The 18016-nt window shown below is 37.3% G+C and overlaps 1 protein-coding gene across 1 annotated transcript; it reads left to right on the top strand.

The window, feature by feature from the left end:
- The first annotated feature begins 851 nt into the window (after positions 1-851).
- Positions 852-4159, top strand: FAD2 (fatty acid desaturase 2). Its single transcript, XM_039047978.2, has 2 exons — positions 852-1010; positions 2648-4159. Exon 2 carries the CDS (start codon positions 2666-2668, stop codon positions 3812-3814), a length of 1149 nt encoding a protein of 382 aa, XP_038903906.1. The 5' UTR covers positions 852-1010; positions 2648-2665; the 3' UTR covers positions 3815-4159.
- Positions 4160-18016: the final 13857 nt, after the last annotated feature.

Here is an 18016-nt window from a genome sequence, read left to right as displayed (position 1 = left end):
GAGAAGTGGGTCTCCACAAAGGAGATGTGTTGGCTTCATCCTCAGCCTATGAGGTTGAGGCAGACATATTGGGCCTTTCGGCTCAATTTCCTCTTTCTCTGGTATACTCTCACTTGGCATGTTTCCGACACTTTTTTGGTTCTCACATAACTATTGTGTTCCAAATTTACTCCTTTTGAGCTATAACTATCGATCCAAAATGGAGTAATGCTGATTTTTTCTTTATATCAATGTTAGATTCACTAGACATGTATAAACACCAACGAAATTGTCAATATGTCTAGAAAATTTAATACCTTACTTTTGAGTATGATCGCTCCATTAGTACTTAACACATTTCACGAGGGTTAGATCTATAACCTAACTCAAATAGTTGAGCTTACATAAATTTATAATTCAAAGTTTTAGTTGAATAAAAAAAATTAATCAAATGCAAATACAATTTACAAACATTTTCTAACTAAAAAGAATTATTACCAATGTGGATCTATTTTACAATTTTTTTAATTAAAAAGAAAGGGAAGGAAAACCACGAATCACTTCAATAAACTCAATTTCAATTTATTTTTGTAAATTAGAAAAAAAGAGAAATTCACATGGCGTAAAATTCCAGCCCGTGAGATATTTTCGATCCCCCAGGTACAATCTACACCGTCAAAATATCACAACTTCCAAACGGACGGTGGAGATTGTTGGCATTTCCGTTTACAGGCAATGGCAGAGACGAAATTGCCAACGCAAGATAAGGAACGAATAAGAGAATGACACCTAAGCACAAGTCTGCGATGACCGGGCCCACAGCCACAAGTGCCGTTTGTGCTTAAATACGAGTCGCTCATATTCCAAGAAGTGCCTCCATAATAAAAATTCAGAGAGAGAGAGAGAAATAAGGCTTCGTTGCCGGCGATCTGAAGGCGGCGGCCACTGCTCTCTAGAGAGAGAAAGAGAGAGATTGACAGAGCGGAGAGTGCGAGGCTCTCTGAAACTTCGGTCCTCTTCTTCTCTTTCAGGTATCGTTCTCTGTTCGCATTCTGTTTGATTCTTTCTCTTTTTTCGCCTTTTTTGGATTCTTCATTATGCTCTTTCTCTTGTTTTGTTTCAGTCAATGTGATTGACTTTTATGTAGTTTTTTGTTTTGTTTTTCCATTAATGTTCGTTGTAATGCGTAGATCTGTGTTAAGATTTAGATTATTGTTCATTATTGTGTTGCATGCTTTTAATTGTATTCTGAACAAAGATTATTGCGTCTACAGTGATTAAATGGTTAGATTTTAGGTTCCGACAGAGTCTATGACGGATGAGAGTTAATTTTTATTTGTTAGCTTGCTATTTTCCTCTTTGGAGCCTTTGAAATCGCATGGATTCGATCTGGATATCTAGATTTGGCTCTCGTCTGCAATGGCTACGCTATTGCGTGTTTGAGCTTGTGATGTTGAGGATTTGTCAATTTCTTGGAAAATCGGAAACTCGTTTTGTTTCTTTCCTCTTTGTACAGGTTTATTAATCAGTTTATTGAACGGCGATGTCTCATTTTTAACTTCCGAAATGTATTTTTCAAGAGAAGAAACTGTGGATGTCTCTTTCGACCCGATTAAAGATTCTTGAAACCATGCCTAAAGAAATGTTTGGTCTTTCACCACATTGTTCTCTTGTCGTATTTGATATTAATGCATTTTTTTAACTCTTAATTGACGTTAACTATTTTATTATTATTATCTTTTATTTATGGTTGTTCTAATAGGTTTTCCTTTTACTAAAAGCTAGGTGTATTTGGGGTTTCCCGGTCTTTGTTCCCGAGTCAATTAGGATAGGCGCCGTATCGGTTTTAGCTTCTGTAGCATTCACCAATCACCATGTGTATATTGTGTTCTAAGGGGAAAAAAACAGAAGAAAATTCCTCTGTCCTACAGTGTGCTGAGTAACAATTTGAGCAGCCTTTTCTGCCGAATACTTTTTAAAATTATTTTTCTTCTGTGATTAGGTGAACTTAAATTGTTTTAATAACACGATTAAACGAACATAGTTTTAATGAATATTATTTTATTAAAACAATCCCCATCAATCCTGATATCTCCTAGAAAACCCATAAATCACACATCTTGATCAACAAATATAGAAGAAGACAATAGGATAGCCCTTTTTTTTCTTTTTGCATTCTAGTTTAATTAAGTTTCACAATAAGCAATTTTTCTTTCTCAAATGTTTGGTAGGGTCAAACAATTTGTAAAATACTTAATATACGGCCATTTGTCCGACGTAAATGTGAAGTTGACAGCCACCTTATCGCTCTTCCAGGCGTTCATAAACTTACCAAGCCCTCTAGTTGATACAAACCGGAGGATTCCACTTGCGCTTTTAAATTACAGAATATTTCTGTCATAGACTTTTCCTGTTTGTATTCTATCTTCTCTTTCCGCCTCGAGTAGGCGGTGAAGTGTCTTGGGAAGTTGGTTTTCTTTGTACTGCCACCCCTTCTCCTTTGGCCCTTTTATTTACGTTTTCCCCTTTAATTTCGTGGTAGGCGTACGTTGAATTAGTAGGTTTGCATTTAACATATGTATTTATAAATCTGTTAAGCAATAAATGTGGGACCTGGTGCTTTGACTCTTATTTGATCAAATGTACTTCGATTTTTTGCTTGTTTCAGGACAATATCCTTGAAAAAATGGGTGCTGGAGGTCGAATGTCCTCTCCTTCGTCCCTCAAGAAGTCAGATTCTGACCACTTGAAGCGAGTACCATCCACAAAACCCCCATTCACCCTTGGTGAGCTCAAAAAAGCCATTCCCCCACATTGCTTTCAACGGTCAGTCCTTCGTTCATTCTCCTATGTCGTTTATGACCTTACACTAGCCTCTATCTTCTATTACATTGCAACCACCTATTTCCAAAACCTTCCTAGCCTCTTATTTTATCCAGCCTGGGCTGTGTACTGGGCTGCCCAAGGCTGTGTCCTGACTGGCGTATGGGTCATTGCTCACGAGTGTGGCCACCACGCCTTCAGTGATTACCAGTGGCTCGATGATACTGTTGGCCTAATCCTCCACTCTTTCCTCATGGTCCCCTACTTCTCTTGGAAGTATAGCCACCGTCGACATCATTCCAACACTGGTTCTCTCGAGCGAGATGAAGTCTTTGTCCCTAAACAGAAATCTGCCATGAAATGGTACTCCACATACCTCAACAACCCACTTGGCCGAGTCCTCGTTCTCACCATCCAACTGGTCTTAGGCTGGCCTCTTTACTTGGCCTTCAATGTTTCCGGCCGTCCCTATGACCGTTTTGCCTGCCACTATGACCCGTACGGTCCCATCTACTCTGACCGCGAGCGGTTGCAGATATTCATTTCCGATGCTGGGCTGCTAGCCATCGCCTACGGGCTCTACCGCCTTGTTCTAGCCAAAGGCTTTGCCTGGGTGGTCTGTGTTTACGGAGTGCCACTGCTAATTGTAAACGGATTCCTTGTCCTGATCACATACCTTCAACACACTCACCCGGCATTGCCACATTACGATTCCTCAGAATGGGACTGGCTAAGAGGCGCATTGGCAACAGTAGACAGAGACTATGGCATCTTGAACAAGGTTTTTCACAACATCACTGACACTCATGTGGCTCATCACTTGGTCTCCACAATGCCACATTACCACGCCATGGAAGCAACCAAGGCAATCAAGCCAATTTTGGGTCAGTACTATCACTTTGATGGGACTCCAGTTGTAAAAGCAATGTGGAGAGAGGCAAAAGAGTGCATCTACGTGGAGCCTGATGAAGGTGACAAGAGAGGCGTTTTCTGGTATAAAAACAAGTTATAATGTGCTTATGGAAGAAGCAGTGAGAAGTGGATTTTGCTTAAGGTGGGGGAACTTTTAAGCACTTTTCACTTTTCTCTATATCCTGGTTCTGCTACTACTCTAGAAGAACTGTTTGTTTTCTTCTTTGTTATGGACCTTAGTTTCTGTTATGGACCTTAGTTTCTGTTATGGGTAAGTTTACTTCCTACCAAAATGCCAACCCCTTGCGTTAAGTCGGTCAAGTTTCTTGGTTGGTTTGCTTTGCTGGTTCGTTTTGGTTTGGTTCTAGATTACGAGAAACTAGTAGGTATGCAGATGCTCAACGATAAATCTTTCCGATATAATGTTAATAATGCATTCGGTTAACTCTTTGGAAGACTATGCTGCATCTATGTTATGGATAGATTAGGCTCTACATGTGTAATAAATTTTCATGTATTGAAAGATGTCTTTGGACTCTCGGCTTAATATATTTTTAAGTTGAACGAGCATGTTGGTTCGTCTGTCAATCGAGTAAATAACATGTCAATTCAAACGTGACTTATTGGATGAAACATGTCGATTATCATTCAACATTCGGATGGTTTGTTGATGAACAAGAACACATGAGGTCGGAAAAGGATTATAAAGAATGAACCATGTTAACCTTGGATGGTTGGTGGGAAAGATTGGACTTATCTTATATTTTGGTTGGTATACGGCTGCTTTGGAACTGCAAATCCTTTTGAAAAGGACTTCGAATTTTTCCGACCAATTACTACTCTTTCGTCGTCTTGGCATTGATGCTTTTTCTAGTCACTTTCAATTAAAACAGTAGGCTCAGATCTCACTTTCAAAAGAAGCAAACGAACAAAAATGAAAGCAAAAGTCATTAATACCCTTACCTAAAAAAAGTTCAAAAATATAATTACGATACTTCATTTCAAAAGTTATACCGTCGTGACACCTTAAGATTTAAATATTTTAACAAAATTGTATTTTAGTTAAATGTGTGTTAATATATTTAGATTTAATATGCAAAAAGAAAGTATATTTTGCATATTAATAAACAGTTTTTGTCCATATACAATGAGTAATAATATTTTTCGAACTTTCTTTTAAAAAGATAAATATATTAATGTAACTTTTGAAAGTTTAATATATTTCTGAATCGAGGTAATAACAAAAACTTCAGTGATATTTTTCAAAGTTTTTTTTTTTTTTTTTTTTTTTTTTTTTTTTTTTTTTTTTTTAACAAGTAAAAAGTTAGGTATTTCCTATAATTTAGCTTCACCGGTTTTGCTTTTGATAATATGCTTTCACTATTTCGTCAACAACTAAGCACTTTCCCACTATGTTCTTGTAAGGTCTTTTTCTACTGTTTTCAATAATGTGTGGATTTTCCTCCACAAACTCAGCCACTTACTACCGGATAAGAAAAAAGGAAATTTTTATATATGGCTAAAGAAATTAAAAATTGTCTAAAATTATGTGATATTAAAATTTGGCTAACTACTTAAATGTAAATTATTTTAATTTAAGATGTCTTGGTTGCATTTGTGTTCCTTTTAATATGCAAATATGTTACTAATTATGTAATTAACTAAAACTATCTGGTAGCTTATAAATGTGTTTGGTTGAGGCCTACCCCAAGAATAATCCAAAGTCCACGGGCGGATCTGAGCCTAAACGGGAATAGAGACTTGCATAGGGATCTATGCATCTCAAAAGGGAAAGAGACTCTTGAATTTCAGGTCGACTAACCAAGCCGACAAAACTACACCAAAGGAAAATGATCGAGCCAAGCTTGTCACTAACACTCTACAACCTCAAGGGTCACATCCATCCTAACATCATTGGTATTACACATATCCCCTAATGAGTGTCAGAGGAAGGTTCTTATTAATAGTTGCATATCCACAACTTCAAGTGGTAAGTAATTCTTTCTATGCTTAGCTGAGTTAAATACGCCCTATACTAACTTAGGTATTAGAGTGTACTCTGCTCAATACCACATCGGTGCAAGTTCTCTTTTGCAGGTAAGTTTTAGTGGAGCATTCGAACCAAAGGAGTGCTCAAAGTCCCCTTGCGAGTTTCTCGTGCCGACACGTTTCCTTGTTTTATTATGCACTTTCTAAAAAACTTTTCAAAACCAAGCCATTTTTTTGTTTTTTAAAAAAAACTTCAAAAGTAGTTTTTTTTAAAGAATTTACTAAGAATTTGAGTGTTTCCTCATCAGAATTTTAAAACCAAATGGTAAAAACAAAATTATTACCAAATGAGACTTTCAACCTTTGAAATATAATCTAGAGTTTATTTGTAACGTCCCAAGCCCAAAATTCGGAGTCTGAACTCGACACTTGATAGTCCCAACATTCCTTTATATCCCCTATGACCTGACAATTGTAGGATCGATATGACAACCTTAGAGGGTGTGAATGGAGTTTATTAAAATTAATTACAACTTTTTACTAATATGAACCCAATTAAACAAATGAATACAATTTTAATAATATGTAATTTAAACAATAAACTTATGAAAATAATTTCACTTTGAATTAAACAAGAAAATAAGAATCACACTTTAAAGCACCAATAAAAAAAAATTGGTGATGGCTATAGAGAATTTAAAACTATATGAACAATTAATTTAAAGAAAAAATATTGCAATTAATTTAATGTACTAAACTATAACAACAAATTGCAATTAAAGAGGAGAGGGATTGAGAAATTGACACCAAGAATTTTATAGTAGTTTGGCACAACTGGCCTACATCCACTTCTTAAGCTCCTCTTGGGTATGTCAATACGAACTTGACTCTTTCCACGACTTAAAGTCAAATCGCTACAATGTTCTTTTTCCAGGAGCAAGATAAAACCCGATCATTTCCACGGTTGAGAATCAAACTGTTACAACCACTCTTTTTAGGAATCAAGAGCAACCCTTACAATGAATTTGGAAATGAAGAACAATATGAGAAAAACTCTCTTCAAGAGTAGATTTACAAGTTTAACACTCAATGAACCAATCCTCATAACATAAAATATCTCTCTCAAGAAGAAGATGAAAAGAAGAAACTTGAAACTTGGAGAAAGAGCAATAATGGTGGCTTAATGAGTTACTTGTTGTCATGATTTGGAGAAGATGAGTTCAAATAGAGAAGAAAAATTATTGAAAACCATATTTAATTTGGACTATTGGATAAAAGAAAAATCAATAGTGGAGATTTTAAACTAAACTAAGACACAAACAAAATATAATACTAAATTCTTTTTTCTTTTTAAATTCATTTTTTTAAAAAAAAAAACACACAACAAAAAGCAAAAACCCACAATGTGTCCAAAACTAGCCGTTAGACACAAATATTAAATTCATTTTCTTTTTAAAAACCTAATAGAAAGTAAAAACATACCATGTATCAAAAACTAGTTGTTAGACACAAACATAAAATAATATTGAATTCTTTTTCTTTTTAAATTTATTTCCTTTTTAAAATCAATCCAATAATAAAAAAAACCCACCATGTGTCACTCCTCCATTGCTCCAAGTGGCACCTTTCAATTGGTTCACTTTGATGAGAAAACTTCGACCACGTTATCAGCTCGAGATTTTTCTATTAAGCTTGTTTTGTCTATATCTTCTTCGTTTGAGCTCCGATTTGGGTGATTCAAATTGCGTTGGAATCATTGTTCCGAGCTCTACGTAATAAATACTTTAAAAATACTCAAATTATTAATAAATAAAAACAGGTTTGTTATCATCAAAACATTAATTAATTAAAATCAATATATTTTGGCCTAGTTGTACTTTTGCGGTCTGGTCTTATACAAACTTCTTTGTATAGAATACCTTCACTCACATGTCTCCACATGAATGATCAGGATCAGATCATTTATAACACTTTACAACAATTGTAACATCTACAAAGTTGGTCGTATTCATAGTGTCACTAGGATAAAGTAACCAACCTTATCCATCTACCACAGACCATTTAGGTTATCACTTAAACACGATCCACCCGTATGTCTCTACATACATGTTTAAGCTACAGATGATAATCTTGGATGTTAATTTATTGATTTGTGGGTTTAATGCTACTAAATGTCAAATAAAACATCTCATAGTTTATTAAATAAACAAAATGTTTATACAATACAATTACAAACTACATAACCTTACGAGATTCAGGGCATCAACTCCAATAATCTCTCACTTGTCCTAAAGCTAGTGGGGTGTACAATACACAAGTCATACTAATATACAAGTACATAAATCAATAAACTAAGGCATAAAACGAGTTCAATATAACATCTTCCACTTGTCCTAGACTATATGTGTCCTGTTCCGTAGACCCATACTCTGCTGGTGCGAACCGAAGCAAAAGAAAAATTTGTAAATCACCGAACTACTCTTATCACTACTAAACGTAGCAATAGTGGTAAGTGTGGGGTTGAACTACAGAGAAGCAAAGAATTATTATTTTTTTTTTGTATTAGATTTAGCTGTAGGAAAAATAGTAAAAACGGGGTTTTGGTTTCGATTTAGAAAGATGCAAGAAAAGTAAATTGCAAGGGATATATGGAATGGTAAATGACTCGTTTAGTGCTTAGATCAAGTGGCCATTCGATGTAAATTAAATCATTGTTTTATGCCAAATAACAAATATTCGAATTATGCATGCATAACTACTCAATTTGATAAGAATTAATCAATCTCTACAAAGGCCGACAATCAATTAATCCAAACCAAATTGAGTGTCCTAATCCGTAGCTAAGGCTGGAAAGAATGTGCCCTAACTAGCCTACATGCTCCTAGATGTAATTGGGTCCTTAGCGGCCATAAAAAACTAGAAACACTTGCATGAAGATCAAGGATTCAACTATGTTGATTAAGTGTTAGGAAAGCCATGTTCAAATAATCAAAGTATTCTTTAAATCTAGATTAAACGTGCAATGCAAAGATTAAAGGTCAGTCTATACACCTAAGCATGCTCATCTAATCTGTGCTACAGAGGTAAATTCAAAGCATGGACGATTACAAGGATACGTGTAAACCTGAATTTAACTAGCAAAGACATGCAATCATGATAGGGTCATCAGTCCAACACACAAAAGCAAATTTAAATCATGCAATATATAAAAAAAAAACATAATTCTTAATTAAAGCACAAAATTGAACATATAACTCATTAAATTACAAGGAACACTCAATCCAATAACTAATAGAAAATTACCTCATTGATTCATAGGTTTGTCCAGAAAAGTAAATCTAACCTACAATACTTAAAATATAGAGGAAAAGGAGAAATCAAGGCCTCTCATCGGTCTCCATGAAGAGTTTCAGCGTTTTTAGGGCCTTTCTCAATACAATTCAACATATTTTTTGACCTAGCAAAAGGAGATATTTATAGAAAATCTCAGGGCAACATTGTAATGCTCACTCGCGCACGTGCCTTTTCTCCGTTCGTCAAATGTCGTGCTACGCTACTGTCTTACAATGTTGGGCTTGAGCGTTGCGCGACATTGTGACACTAATGCTAAGGGGTATTTTGGTCATTTCATGTCCCTTGAAGCCTGGATACCCAAATCTACTCTAAATTGCTTCAAATTAGCCTTAATCAGCTTCAAATATCTGATTCTATCTCTTGGTTGCTCGTTACCTACAAAATAGAAAAATAAACACATAAAATCCACTAACGAGTTTGAATTAAGCTAGGAATAATAGCTCTTTTTGAGATCTAACACTTTCAAACACATTAGCTGTAAGGGCCTTTGTAAATGGATTAGTAACGTTGTGCTCCGAAGCAATCTGTGTGACGATCACGTCCCCTCGATGCACAATCTGTTGGGTTTTATGTCTTAAAACTCGTGGTTTGTAAACAATAAACTTATTCTGTTAATCAATAAAGATGTTATTGAAGTTTGATTCAATAAAGTAGTTATTGAATATATGAATTGCTCATTTCGTTTTAGAAATAAATCCAATAAACTTAAGATTCACGACTATTACATGAGTACTTAAACTTTATATGGAGACATAAGAGTAGATCAAGTTCGAGTAAATAGCCAAGATCTATAGTATATAAATAATGTTGGGTACCTTATTTTTAGAATACTATCGGATGCGGTCCACTTTGTAGATGTTATAAATGTTGTAAAGTGCTACAAATGAAATGATCCTGATTCGTTCATGTGGAGACATAAGGAGTGGGGGCATCCTATATAAAGAGTTTACATAAGATCAGACCAAGAAATAAGTCACTCTTACTTTATAACACTGTTTAATATTTAAAACTGACAATTTCAAAGTGATGACCTAGGTAATTTAACCTTAATCCTAAGCTAACTATGAACTCCTGTTTATTCGGGATTATCTTTTGCATGGGTGAGGGTTGGCTCAATAGCGCTGGCTCGATAAGCCTCCCATTTCAGGGGTAAGACTGGGTAGATAGCTAGGGACATAGGGTGCAAGATAGAATTCACTTCTACCCGCTTTTAGAGATAGTAGAGAGGTTGTTCCTTAAGTGCTGACTCTGGGTCTTGAACAAAGAGCTCACCCTCTCATGGCCCGAGAGAGACTCGGTTTGATGATTGGGTCTCAAACTAATTGTTTATTAGAAGATCAATGAGACTTAAGGAACAAGAGGTAATCTCAGGGGTAAAACAGCTATTGACCCAACCGATATTATGAACAACCTGTGAAAGGTTAACTTACTAAGAATGATTATCTCGAGTGGACACAATTATCTACAGTGAGAGGAGTGCAACTATTGGGTTTTAGTGGAGTGACCTAGTAGTTAAGGAATGGTGGTTAATTAGGTTAAAGAGTTTAGCCGGTTAATCTCGAATCATTGGAGCCCATGATATGTAGGTCCATTAGGTCCCCCTACTAGCTTACAAATAGAATACACCCTAGAATAGCGTGATGAGTGAATTTGAAATGTTCAAATTCAAATTAAGAGAATTAGTAATTATATGAAATATAAATACATGTTTAATTATCAAACTAACTTGAAATTGGTTTTAATTTTGAAATGAATTTTAAAATTAAAACAGGAAAATGGATTTTAGTGAAACCCATTAAAAGTGGGATTTTTCCACGTCAAAAACACTTTGCATTCCACTCAAATCCACCTAAATTGGTGAAGTAGATGGTATCTTCATTTGATGAAGAATCCCAGCATACTGGAGATGAATAAAACACACAAGATTGAGCTAAGAATTTAGCATGCAAACTGTGTTTTTTACTTCAAATTCCCTCTAATCTCAACTTATTTTGAGTCCCACACTCAATCTAAGGTTCTAAAGAATATTAGAGAAGATCTTCTAGTGGTCTACACTTAATAGCTATGAAGATTGAGCTGAATTTAAAGATAAAAAATGTTCTTCAAAGGTATTTCTGAAACTCTCTTCATATTGTATGAGCATGCTTAATTTGTTGCTAAAATTAATGAATTAGAGTGCTTAATGATCCTGAAATTTTTTCGTTGTATCTTGCTACTTCCAACATAATCTCTCAGATGAGATTATACTTCTGCTTTATGTGTTTCCTGCGTTTGTGACTCCGAAGCTCTCAGAAGTTAGCCACAATATCACTATTATCACAATAAAGGGTAATGGGCTTTGATATGTTTAGAACCACTTCCAGATCAGTAAGAAATTTTTTGAGCCACACAGCTTCCTTAGCAGCTTTACAAGCCACTACATACTCAGCTTCCATGGTGGAGTCAACAATGCACCCCTGCTTGATGCTCCTCCAGACTATTGCTCCTTCGTTAAAAGTAAACACTGATCCTTATGTGGATTTCCTAGAATCCTTATTAGTCTAGAAATCTGAGTCAGTGTATCCTGTAAGGATCAAATCCTTAGAACCATAAACGAGCATGTAGTCCCTCGTTCTTCGTAGATACTTGAGGATGTTCTTAACGGCGATCCAATGATCATATCCTAGATTAGACTGATATTTACTGACTATCCCCACCGCACAACAGATGTCAGGTCTAGTACATACATCGCATACATCAGGCTGCTAACAGTCGATGTAATAGGGATTCATCTCATTTCCTTAACTTCTCGAGATGTCTTAGGACACTACTCCTTAGATAATATAACGCCATGCCTGAAAGGTAGTAAACCTCTCTTGGAGTTCTGCATCGAAAACTTAACAAGCATTTTGTCAATGTACGATGCCTGTGACAAGTCTAGTGTTTTTTTCTTTTGATCTCTAAAGATTTGAATGCCTAGAACAAATTGTGCCTCTTCCAAATGCCTAGAACACAAAGCTTATCAACGTTTTGATCAAATCCATAAGATTTGATGCAGTACTAAATCTTATATTCTAAGATCGAGAAGCTTGCTTCAATCCATAGATGGACCAATTAAGCCTGGAAACCTTTTGTTCTTGACCTTAGGATATGAATCCCTCAGGATGCTTCATATAAATGGTCTCCTCAAGATTGCCATTCAGAAAAGTAGCCTTGACGTCCATTTGCTAAATCTCATAGTCATAATATGAGACAATGGACAGAAGGATCCAAATAGACTTTAATATGGCAACAGGCCAGAAAGTCTCCTCATAGTCGATTCCCTCAACTTGGGTATAACCTTTTGCCAAAAGTCTAGCCTTGTCACCTTCCCATCAGCACCTCATTTTCTCTTCTAGATCTATTTGCAACCAATACATTTTATCCCATCAGGTTGATCTACAAGATTTCAAATAGAATTGAAGTACATAGACTTCATTTCGAGATCCATAGCTTTGATCCATTAATCTTTGTCAACATCCTCCATTTCCTTCTTGTAAGACAATGGATCCTTAACATCTCCGTCAACTACCATAGCTAGGATTTTTGTTAAACCCATATAATGGACAGGCGGGTTCACAACCCTCCCACTACGTCAAGATTCCCTCAACTTCAACTACCCTTGTTAAGATGTTGGGTTCTTCAACAACTCTTGTTGAAGATTCAACAGTTTCCTTGGAAAGTTCATTCAACATAATCTTACTGCGGGGCTTATGCTCCCTAATGTGGTCCTCCTTTAGAAATGTAGCATTTTTCGACACAAACACTTTATTTTCTTTAGGATCGTAAGAGTAACCACCTCTCGTTCCTTTAGAGTAGCCTACAAATAGACACAATTTTGAACAAGGTTTCAGTTTCTTAGGATTTTCCTCAAGCATTGGGCAACCCCAGACCTTGAAATGATGTAAATTACCTTTACGACCATTCCATAATTCTAAAGGTGTTTTGGTAACACTCCTGGATGGAACATAGTTCAAAATATATGTTGCATTTTGTACTGCATCACCCCAAAACAAGTCCGGTAGTGATGCATAACTCATCATATACCAAACCATGTCTAACAAGGTTCGATTTATCCTTATGATACACCATTATGTCGAGGTATATCAGGTGGTGAGAGTTGGGATACAATACCGTGTTCTATCAAATAGTTTTTAAACGTAAGATCCAAAAACTCTTTGTCTCGATCAGATTGAAATGTTTTAATCGTTTTATTTAATGAATTTTCAACCTTGGCCTTAAACTCTTTGAACTTTTCAAAAGCTTCAGACTTCTGTTGCATTAAATAAACATACTCGTATCTTGAATAATCATATGTAAAAGTGATGAAATATCAAAACCCTCATCTTGCTTTAACATTCATTGGATTGCAGAGGTTTAAATGTACAAGCCCTAAGGGTTCTTTGGCCCTATGATCTTTTCCAGTAAAATATCTTTTAGTCATTTTGCCTTCAAAGCATAACTCACACACAGGTTAAAGCATTTTCTTCTAACTCGCTTAGAAGTCCATTATTAACCAATCTCTCAATCCTATTGAGATTGATGTGTCCTAACCTTAGGTGACAAAGACGAGCATTTTCTTTAGGAGAAATTTTAAGTCTTTTATTTTGAGTTACCACAATTTTAAAATTTTCAGTATTAAGGAGGGATTTATTTGCTAACGGTCTTAGCACATAAAAATTATCTTCAAGATTAGCACAACAAATTAATGTTCCATTCTTGTAAATAGACACTTTATTTACTTGAAAATTAAGAGAGTAATGTTGTTCAAGAAGACATTTTACAAAAATCAAGTTCTTTTTCAAACCTGGAACCATATATACATTATCTAATAAAATATAAGATTTCTGTAAGCAGTCACAACCCTCCCATTGCCATAGCTGAGGCGACGTGCCCAGTTCTAACATGCATCATCATCTCCATAGCTTCCAATTTTCGCTAGGAACTAATTCTCTTAAATGAAAAACAAACATGGTTAATGGCGCATGAATAAATTATTCAGACTGAATCATCATTCTTCACTAAAGAAGTCCTTAATACAAGTAAATCATGTTTACCTTGCTTAGCTTTCTTCTTTTCTGCCAAATATTTGAGACAATTCCTTTTCCAATGTTGATAACTTGTAGAAATACAAGTTATTTATGCCACCTTATCTAGATATTGTGGCCAAGAGTTAGTAATTATGCGCCGATTGTATGAAAATTAGTCTAGTATTACAATAATTATAAATGTTTGCAATTACACCTACTAACACCATAAAGATGGAAGACAAGCCGGATTTTACTCTGTTTTGCAGGAGACCAAGTCACCGCTTGCGTTCAAGGCTCACGAGAAACTAATCAACGCATCTCTGTCACATTGCGCCCGTCAATCAACAATGAAGAGACGATTACCGCAATGGCAGTGCAATGCGATAGTTGATCCAGAGCTGTGTTTCATCCGCATGAGGTAATAAAAACAACACCGCATGCGAACCCATGATCGAAAGATGCAGCTGAGCAACGCAAAAGCGGAGGATTGAGACACGTGTACAACTAATGGTTGTGCAGAATTGACAGTCTGATTGCATAACAGAAAGAATAATATCCTTCCATCTTCGGAATTACCATGACAATCATATGGGGACCACAAGGCCGGAGTCAAAGACCTGCACCTATAAATACCCCATTGATTTCAGAGAAAAAGTTTGCTACGGGATATGGGGTAAATGCTGCAAAATTGTTGAGAGAAAAGGCTGAGCTGAGTGCTTGAGTGAAGAAATCCGGGAAGAAGATGAGATAAGGCCGAGAGGTGAATCTCAGATCTAACCTGCCAAACACCCGATTGAAAGCTCTGTGCAAAGATCCCTGCTACCGGTAGGGCAAGCCTGAGAGGGAAGCTCTTCCTACCATCAAATCTATCCTAAAGATTTACATTTCATTAGGATGACCATAGGTGACATGACCTGAATCTTGAGTGAGTTGTGAACTCCCGCTTATGAAGACGGTCCTTTTATTCATATAGATGAGAATGGCCAGATTGCCAACACAACAAGCATACCATTTTGAGGATTCTTCTGACTAGGGAGCTGGAAACGTAGCTACACAAGACGAAATTCACTCCTTCCCTGATGCAGGGGCAAGTAAATTGCTCCCTTAAGGGCTAATTCTGGGTCTTGAACATAGTGGCCACACCCTCTCTTGGCCCAAGAGAGACTTGGTCATAGTGGGACTATGACTTATTGTTCATTAGAGGAATTAGTGGTACTTAAGGAGTTAGATGTAACTACAATAGCAAAACGATATTTTGGCCCAGGTGAATTTACAAGCAATTTGTGAAGGGTCATCGCACTGTTGATTGGTTATATCCAATGGACACAAAAATTATCTGTAGTGTAAAAAGTGCAACTGTCGGTCTTTAGTAGAGTGACCGACAGTTAACGGATGTTGGGTAATTTAATTAAAGAGTTTAATTAATTATCCGAGTACCGTTGGAGCTTCAATCTATAGTAAAGTTCCCTCTGTAGCTCAATAGGGATTTAACTGAGGATTAATTTGATGTATTTAAATTGATTGAGGAAATTAATTATATATGATATTGTGAAACCCGGATTTCCATTTTCCCTACTTAAGCAGGGGTTAATGAAATTAACTAAGTGAAAGTTAAATCCTATGTTGAAGTGAAGGAAATTTCTAAAGTGTTGAATAGATTTTCCTTGAGTAGTTTTGAGTTAAGCTTTAATTGATAAAATTTGGCTAAGTGTAAGGTCAAAAGGACCCATGCGTTAAGATTAGGAGACATTAACGCATAAGTTGAAACCATGCGTTTGTAAGGTTGGACGCATGATTGGCCGAAGTATTGGTAAGAGGTATTGCCAAAAGTAACCATGCGTTGGAAGCCAATGAGAGATATGACTAAGTATTTGACAAATGCGTTAGTGTGTGCCATGCGTTGGCCATTAGACTTTGAGAGTTTATTTAGGAGGATAGTAGTGCATGCAGCAGTCAAGGTCTTAAAGAGGTTAGAAAAGGCATGCGGCAGCCTCAAGTTGCGCATCCAAGGGCGTTAGACGTTGGACGCAATGGACGCGATGGATACGATGGTTGCGGCAGTACTACGTGTGCATACGGTGCGATGGATGCGATGGTTGCGGCAATACTATGTGTGCATGCTGTGCGATGGATGTGATGGTTGTGTTGGTAGCATACGACAATGGATGGCATGCAGTGATGGGCTATGCATCGATGGTATACGGTAGCACTATGCGTTGGGGTCACAACGGTGATATTATGCATTGATGCTATGTGACGGTGCTATGCATTAATGACATGGGGCGGTGCTATGCGTTGGGGGCATGCGGCGACTTTGCTACACGAGAGTGTGCGGCCGAGGGCATGCAGTGATGCGGCCTATTGTATGCCTGTATGCGAACGAAGAAAATGCGTTGGTTGTATACATTGATGCGGTGCAAGGGCATACGGTGTTGCGAGGGCATGCGGTGATGCGGTACAAAGCATGCAGCGATGGTTGGCATGCGGCGTTGGACGCGGTAGTGCTATGCGATGGTATGCCGCGATGGATGCGATGGACGCGATGGACGCGACAGTGCTATGCGATGGTAAGCAGTGATGGATGCCATGGATGCGATGGATGCGGCAGTGCTACACTATGCGTTGGTGATGTGCTATGGGTTGGACATCCAAGGGCATGTGGGCGCATAGAACAAACTAGTAGTATGCGTTGAAAGAGTGTTAGTCAATATTCTAGTTGAGCGCATAGAGTAAAGGTAAGCCATGCGGAAGAGAAGGATATGCGGCCAAAGAGGAGCTTGCGAGCATCTAGCATAAGTGACCAAGTTGTGTCAATAAGATGCACAAGGAAAGATTGAATGGATGCATGCGCCGATGGATGGTGTCCGGACATAAGTGGGTTGCGGCAATTGGATGGGCGCATTTGTGGTTAACGCATATATGGTTGGATGAACGCATATGAAGGATGAACACATATGGAGGATGGACGCATTCAAGAACGTCATCCAGACATGTGGCTTGTTGGGAAGAAATCTTAAGCCTTAAGTAAATCAGGTGGATGCATAAGAAGACATGAAAAGTTGAGGGCGATGCGTTGGTAAAATAGGAGCAAGACACCTTGGGTTGCGCTGATGCAAGATTGCATTAATAATGTAAGGAAAAGACACTTGGACATGCGGCCAAGTAAGAGGTGTTGGCCTTAGAGAAGTCTTGGACGCATATAAATAGGGCCAAGAACTTCAGATGAGAACTCAATTCTCTTCAAAGGACATAAAGAAGAGTGTATTGGGAGGAGACTATGTGTTGGTAGCAAGACCATGCAATGGTCAAGAGGTTCCAAGTGGGGAGATGTTGTCGGACGGAAAGGACAGGAAGTAGCATCAACTTGAGACGAGAAGTTCTCCCAGAATACTCGTGCGTTTGATGTGATTCCAAAGCCATCTGAAAGCTAAAAGAGTCTAGTTTTTCAGGGTAGGGCTCGCGAAGAAGAAGCTCCAAGAAATCGGGCTGGAGAATGAGGACAAGACAGAGGGGTTGAGCTGTCGGGTAAGTTAGGCCAGTCTTGATGTTTTGATGATTTCGACCAAACCACGAGGAGTTATGAGCTAAGATTTTGAGGGTCCAAGAAGAGCCCGAGAAGATCAAGGAACTTCTAGAGAGAAAGATTCCTAAACGACCAAAGTGAGTGGTACTTTCCTTTAAGTCTTAAAGTATATCTTTTAGAGTAAATTGTATATGTTTATGTTATGAATGAGTATCTAGCATCAGAATAACTTTATGTGAGCAGGATGGTCAGGGGGTCAATAGACCTAGCTTTTGAGCCCGTAAGCAAAACCTCACGGGATGGTCAAGGGACCGAGAGGTCTAGTTTTGTATGAGCTTTTTAATAATAAAACTCCAAACATTAGCTATTTCAAAGTCTTTGGTTGCAA

Source organism: Benincasa hispida, chromosome 11 (genome assembly GCF_027475165.1).
Source record: "Benincasa hispida cultivar pf3 chromosome 11, pf3_genome.v1.1, whole genome shotgun sequence".
Taxonomy (NCBI): domain Eukaryota; kingdom Viridiplantae; phylum Streptophyta; class Magnoliopsida; order Cucurbitales; family Cucurbitaceae; genus Benincasa; species Benincasa hispida.
This window is presented reverse-complemented; position numbering and strand designations above follow the sequence as displayed.